Genomic DNA, 7,829 nt, shown 5'->3' with positions numbered 1-7,829 from the left:
ATGACAGTATGAAACAGAATGAGGTGTGTGTGTGTGTAGTGTTTATCAAGGACCTAGTGTATTGTGGTCTGAGCCCCTGACTGTAATCTGGGTTATTTGACTAATCTGATTATTCTGCTCCGACTGGGGCTGCACTCACACACACACACAAGACCTATGGGCTATCCGATTAAACTTGAGACTGAGGCAGCAGTGGTCATTAATATTACTCCCTCAGTCGTTTGCACTGCCACACATTTACAAGAGCCATTGGCTGTTTCACTACAACACACACAAGGACTAGCAGCAGTAGCAGAACCAGGATCGACTTGGGACCAACTCATACAGGATACACTACTAAAGGACTCATACCGATCTCCTTAGACAACAGGAGGCCTCGCAGGAACACTCAGTCTCATACAGCGACAGACACAAACCTACGCTGGTCAAACAGAAGTGTCTAGTGAGAGGCTGAGGGACCAGGGAAGACTTCTAATGGAGCCAGCTGGTACTACTACTGTTACTACTACTGCTGCCTACCCCCGGAAGATTCTGGACTATATGGAAGGCTTCCTGGTCTCTAAGGTAAAACACACACACATAGGATTCAAGTCCCATTCTCAACCACTGTTTGATGTGTGTGTTTGAGCCTGCCCTCTCTCCCCTAGACCCTGTTCACAGCCTGTGAGCTGGGTGTGTTTGACCTGCTGGCCTCGTCACAGCACCCCCTGTCTCTAGAGGAGGTAGCACTGGGAATCAGGGCCAGCCAGGACGGGACTGAGAGGCTCCTGGCAGCCTGCACCGGGCTGGACCTACTCAATACACACACACAGGACGGACACGGTAATGCACACACACACACACACTGGAAGGACAGGGTAATGCACACACACACACACAGGACGGACAGTGTAATGCACACACACACACACACACACAGGACGGACAGGGTAATGCACACACACTGGACGGACAGTGTAATGCACACACACTGGACGGACAGTGTAATGCACACACACACACACTGGACGGACAGGGTAATGCACACACACACACACACACACACACACACACAGGACGGACAGTGTAATGCACACACACTGGACGGACAGTGTAATGCACACACACACACACACACACAGGACGGACAGTGTAATGCACACACACACACAGGACGGACAGTGTAATGAACACACACACACACAGGATGGACAGTGTAATGCACACACACACACACACTGGATGGACAGGGTAATGCACACACACACACACAGGACGGACAGTGTAATGCACACACACACACACAGGACGGACAGTGTAATACACACAGGACGGACAGTGTAATGCACACACACTGGAATGAACAGGGTAATACACACACACACACACTGGATGGACAGGGTAATACACACACACACACTGGATGGACAGGGTAATACACACACACACACTGGATGGACAGGGTAATGCACACACACTGGACAGACAGGGTAATACACACACACACACTGGATGGACAGGGTAATGCACACACACTGGACGGACAGGGTAATACACACACACACACTGGATGGACAGGGTAATACACACACACACACACTGGATGGACAGGGTAATGCACACACACTGGATGGACAGGGTAATGCACACACACTGGACGGACAGGGTAATACACACACACACACACTGGACGGACAGGGTAATACACACACACACACTGGATGGACAGGGTAATGCACACACACTGGACGGACAGGGTAATACACACACACACACTGGAAGGACAGGGTAATGCACACACACTGGACGGACAGGGTAATACACACACACACTGGACGGACAGGGTAATGCACACACACACACACACACACACACACTGGACAGACAGGGTAATGCACACACACACACACACACACACACACACACACACACACACACACACACACACACACTGGATGGACAGAGTAATGCACACACACACAGACAGACTGGACGGACAGGGTAACTCTCTCTCACACTCACTCACTCACTCTTTCATATACCCCTGTGTCTCTAGTGATGTACAGTAACACAGAGCAGTCCAGTGTGTATCTGACCCAGTCCAGTCCAGTGTCCCTGACCCAGTCCATCCACTACAGCTCCAAGACCATCTACCTCTGCTGGCATTACCTGACTGACGCTGTGAGGTGAGTCCTTTCCTGAGTTGTGTTCACCAAGGAGAACATATTTGGATTGGAATTGAAACAGGAACCTGCTCTTTGTCCCCCCAGGGAGGGCAGTAATCAGTATGAGAAGGCGTTCGGTGTCAAATCTGAACATCTGTTTGAAGCCCTGTACAGGTGACACACTCATACACACACAGCTCTTCATCTCTACTCTACCTTTACTCTCTCTCCATATTCTCCTTCTCCTCCACATATTCTCTCTCTCCCTCTGCTTTCCTGCCTGGAGAAAAAGTGTCAGTGGAATGAGAAATGTTGTGGAATGGCCTTGAGCTTCACAGTCAATCTAATGAGAATGGTATTTTTTATGGTTCAGTGATTTTCAAGGATCACATTTATTTTAGAACAAAACACTTTCTCTTCATTATTCTCTCTGTCTCTCTTACTCTTTATCTGACTCTATCTGTCAGTCGTTGTTGGTGGTGTGAGAGGCGCGGAAGGACAGAAAGGAGGGAGGAGGAAAAGCAGGAGAAGGAATCAGAGTTGTGAATCATTCAGAGAGCAGTTTATATTTGCTGGGCACAGCTGTCTGGTACTGTATCTGTGAAAAGAGGTGTGTGTGTGTGTGTGTGTAGGTCTGAGGAGGAGATGGTAAAGTTTATGCAGCTGATGAACTCCATCTGGAACATCTGTGGTCGAGACGTGGTGACGGCCTTCAACCTCTCACCTTTCACAACCATCTACGACCTCGGGGGTGAGGAGTTGTGTGTGTTTACCATCTTGACATAAGGTGAAAGGTCACTGTGTAGAGTAGAGCTGTGTGTAATAACTCCAAAGACCACAGGGGGTAGCTGTGCAGCTACAAGCTGAGGCTGACACACACTTTATTGAAAAGGAAAGAGGGAGAGGCTAGGGAGAGAAAAAGTTCTGTGCGTTTTGTTTCCCTTTCATTCTGTTTTCTTCTTTTTTCTTCTTTGATTCCTTCTCTCCCCTGTCCTGTACTATTGAACTGTTTGTGCGTGTGTCTGTGATATATGAGTGGGTGTGTTCAGAATACAGATTCCACTAAAAAGAGTTCTGATAAAGCACACCCAACCTAAAGACTCAACAGTCTTCCAGACAGGCCAGGCCAAGTGTTCTCTGTAGACACTGTCTGGGTGTAAAACCCACATAGAGATGACACATCACATCACAAACACACACCAGGGCTGGGCGGGCTCTCCTGGGACTCACAGCACCTCATTGGTCAGTTAAGGATTATTGCTCTGCTAATTAGTTAATAGGTTACCATGGCAACATATTCCTGTGATTATAAATACTATATTACATATCACTGCATCATTCTCTCTATCTCTCTCTTTCCCTCTCTCTTTCTCTAGGTTGTAGTGGAGCGCTAGCCAAGCAGTGTGTGTTGGCGTACCCAGAATGCACTGTGACAATCTTTGACCTCCCCAAGGTGGTGAAGACATCCAGAGAACACTTTGTTACCGACGACAACCAGAGGGTCAGCTTCCATGAAGGTAGACAACTCCTACTCCGAGAGACAGCCAATCAGTGACCTCAGACAGAGCGATGGGAGGAGCCATTTTCTTTGACTGACAGTATTGTGTATTTGTGTATGTGTGTAGGGGACTTTTTCAAAGATGCACTGCCAGATGCTGACCTCTATATTCTGGCGAGAATCCTTCATGACTGGACAGACGTGCGCAGCATAGAACTACTGACCAAAGTCTACAGGGCCTGCAGACCAGGTACACACACACACACACACACACACACACACACACACACACACACACACACACACATCCTCCTCTATCTTTCTCTCTCTCTCCTTCAGTCATTCTCTCTGGTGAGAAAGATCAGATGCGACTTGGCTCTGTCTCTGTGTGTGTGTGTGCAGCAAGGTCACCTGTGATACAAGTCAGTATTCAACGCCCATCCATGTCTGACGACTTCCTGAGATGACGTGGAAACCGGCCACTAGAGGCAACAGTGAGCGCTCTCATTCCAAAGGTTGCTAGTTCGAATCCAGCAATATCATTTTTTCGATTTTAGTTTTAAGCCTAGCCCAAACCTGAACCCTTATCTTAACCATTCAGAGTTAATGCCTGAACTTAACTATTATCTTAACCATTCGGAGTTAATGCCTTATCTTAACCATTCAGAGTTAATGCCTTATCTTAACCATTCAGAGTTAATGCCTGAACTTAACTATTATCTTAACCATTCAGAGTTAATGCCTTATCTTAACTATTCAGAGTTAATGCCTGAACTGAACTATTATCTTAACCATTCGGAGTTAATGCCTTATCTTAACCATTCAGAGTTAATGCCTTATCTTAACCATTCAGAGTTAATGCCTTATCTTAACCATTCAGAGTTAATGCCTGAACTTAACCATTCAGAGTTAATGCCTGAACTTAACCATTCAGAGTTAATGCCTGAACTTAACCATTCAGAGTTAATGCCTGAACTTAACCATTCAGAGTTAATGCCTTATCTTAACCATTCAGAGTTAATGCCTGAACTTAACCATTCAGAGTTAATGCCTGAACTTAACCATTCAGAGTTAATGCCTGAACTTAACCATTCAGAGTTAATGCCTGAACTTAACCATTCAGAGTTAATGCCTGAACTTAACCATTCAGAGTTAATGCCTGAACTTAACCATTCAGAGTTAATGCCTGAACTTAACCATTCAGAGTTAATGCCTTATCTTAACCATTCAGAGTTAATGCCTGAACTTAACCATTCAGAGTTCATGCCTGAACTTAACCATTCAGAGTTAATGTCTAACCTTAAGAATTCAGAGTTAATGCCTTATTTAACCATTCAGAGTTAATGCCTGAACTTAACCATTCAGAGTTAATGCCTTATCTTAACCATTCAGAGTTAATGCCTTATCTTAACCATTCAGAGTTAATGCCTTATCTTAACCATTCAGAGTTAATGCCTTATCTTAACCATTCAGAGTTAATGTCTAACCTTAAGAATTTGGAGTTAATGCCTTATTTAACCATTCAGAGTTAATGCCTTATCTTAACCATTCAGAGTTAATGCCTGACCTCATTATCTTAACCATTCAGAGTTAATGTCTAACCTTAAGAATTTGGAGTTAATGCCTTATTTAACCATTCAGAGTTAATGCCTTATCTTAACAATTCAGAGTTAATGCCTGACCTCATTATCTTAACCGTTCAGAATTAATGCCTTATCTTAACCATTCAGTGTTAATGCCTTATCTTAACAATTCAGAGTTAATGCCTGACCTCAATACTTATCTTAACCATTCAGAGTTAATGCCTTATCTTAACAATTCAGAGTTAATGCCTAACCTTAAGAATTCGTAGTTAATGCCTTACCTTAACCATTCAGAGATAACCCCCTAGAGTCGATGTCTGCTCCCCCGCGGAAATCTAAATGGCGTAATAAAAAATCCTGATAAAAATCTGTCAGTTTAAGGTATAGATGTTGCACCTCCTCATCTGGTGTGAAAGGTGACAGAGATACAGCAGTGTTTGTCAGACATGAGACATCCCGAAAATCAGTCTTCTCACAAAATCATCTGTAGCATCCGACGGTTGAGACTGTCACACACACAATGATGTTCTCTATTTTGCTCTACGACCCCCACACTGTTCTTGGGGCTCGTCTGAAGTCGATACAGCCGATCTGCCAACTTCTGTACTCAAGTACTGTATATTGAGACTGTTTAGTGCCCAAAAGAAGGGGTTAAATACAAGTTGAAAAATTATAATAATGTTTCCTAATCTTTCTTATATCTCTCAGATATTGGACAGACATTTCAGAACAAACTTCCTAACTTTTTTTTTTTATACTTCAAGGGGTCTTAAAATTCTGAATCAAATAGCAAAATTATCCTTGGTATGATCTTCTTTAAACAATTCCATATAGCTTAGTAGGGTTAATGCCTGAACTTAACCTTAAACACTTAGACATTTGACGTTTCGAACAACCTTGAAATTTGAGGTTCGAGAAACATGAATGGACGCCCTATTCTGACATGAGACTGTGAGAACTGGTAGCCAAATTATGTTTGTTGTTGTTTGTGTGTCCCATAGCTGCACTGTCACAAATAACACCCCTCTCCTTACTCTTCTGCACCCCCTCCCTCGCCTCGGGTGACTGTGTCAAGAACAGCATCCTATCAGACAAGCCCACAAGTAGCCACACACAAACACTATGGTCTTTGAGAGCTCCGCTGTAGCCAGAGGCTTGTTACATAACACAAACACACTCACACACACACTGGCAAGAACATAACACACACACACACATTCCGCAGAGATGCAAATGAGGATATTCTTTTAACCTTCAGCTCAACCTTCTGATAGAAACTAACAGAGTAAGCAGCAGTCTGGGAAGGACAACTGAGGAAGAATGCACATTGACTGACATCACAGCCAGGCCATCGTAGCCCAGAGCCAAAGAAAGCAATCAGGCACTCATTATATGTTTTCTGTGTTTGTGTGTATGTGCGTGTGAGAATGTGTGTTTGTGTATGTATGTATGTATGTATGTATGTGTGTGTGTGTGTGTGTGTGCGTGTGAGAATGTGTGTTTGTGTATGTATGTGTGTGTGTGTGTGTGTGTGCGTTTGAGAATGTGTGTTTGTGTATGTATGTATGTATGTATGTATGTGTGTGTGTGTGTGTGTGTGTGTGTGTGTGTAGGAGGAGGTGTGTTGGTGGTAGAGGCGTTGCTGTGTGAAGACGGGTCAGGGCCTCTGACAGCACAGCTGTACTCTCTGAACATGCTGGTGCAGACGGAGGGGAAAGAGCGGACGGCAGCAGAGTACACTGCCCTGCTGACAGCCGCAGGGTTTCAAAACATACAGGTGGAGAGGACAGGCAAGATTTATGATGCTGTCCTGGGACGCAAGTAGAGAAGTCTCTATATCTACTGTTGATGTTGCTGATGTACAGATCTGCTATCTTAATTTGATCACTCTGTTGTCGCAAAGAATTTTCCAAATGCATTTCGCAGTGTATTCAACGTTTGAAAAGGCTTCTTAAGTTTGTAATTTCCACTACAAAATGTCAGACTTGATTAACGGAAAATGAATCAACCCCCACAAAAATATAAATGAATTACAATCTACATAATAATTCACATTTCCTGTTGCTGGAGGTTTATTATTAACAGGGTCAAATTAAATGATAGACCGTTATTATCTCTGTAGACCTGTCTGTCTCTGTAGCCTAGGTAGTAAACCTATTGTCTTTGTAATCTTTATTTGAATGTTAAAACCTTTGTTCTTCTGATATGATAGACTATTTACCAATTAAAACTGTGTTGTTCTACAGCTTCTCTGTTTCTGATTGGTTCTCTGATTGGTTCTCTGATTTGTTCTCTGGGGAGGTAAAGGGAGGGAGGGTGGAAGTAAAGTAGAGGAGGGGGGTTCAAGGACATTCATCATCCTCTTCCCCTCCTCCTCTTCACCAGACTAATCTGGCCTCAGGCTGGTTCACTTCCCACCACACTAACACTCTGTGATGATGTCACTGTTCTTTATCCAGAGGCCTTTGCATGACGCTCCTGTAAGACAACTGCTCCAGGGCATACTGGGGATACACTCACAGCCACTGACCATGTGTGTGTGTGTTTATGTGAGTCTTGGCAAAAGTAAACTTTTTTGTAGAGGTTATAGCAAGATTTTCCTAC

General features: G+C 44.2%; 1 protein-coding gene across 1 annotated transcript; it reads left to right on the top strand.

Moving 5' to 3' along the window:
• The first annotated feature begins 1 nt into the window (after nt 1).
• LOC109902910 (acetylserotonin O-methyltransferase) lies at nt 2-7,470 on the top strand. The gene is made up of 8 exons (XM_020499607.2): nt 2-564; nt 648-822; nt 2,036-2,165; nt 2,250-2,318; nt 2,777-2,895; nt 3,521-3,661; nt 3,770-3,892; nt 6,839-7,470. The coding sequence occupies exons 1-8, from the start codon at nt 475-477 to the stop codon at nt 7,048-7,050; spliced, it is 1,059 nt and encodes a 352-aa protein (XP_020355196.2). The 5' UTR covers nt 2-474; the 3' UTR covers nt 7,051-7,470.
• Nucleotides 7,471-7,829: the final 359 nt, after the last annotated feature.

The sequence above is a fragment of the Oncorhynchus kisutch genome, linkage group LG2 (assembly GCF_002021735.2).
Source record: "Oncorhynchus kisutch isolate 150728-3 linkage group LG2, Okis_V2, whole genome shotgun sequence".
NCBI lineage: Eukaryota > Metazoa > Chordata > Actinopteri > Salmoniformes > Salmonidae > Oncorhynchus > Oncorhynchus kisutch.
This window is presented reverse-complemented; position numbering and strand designations above follow the sequence as displayed.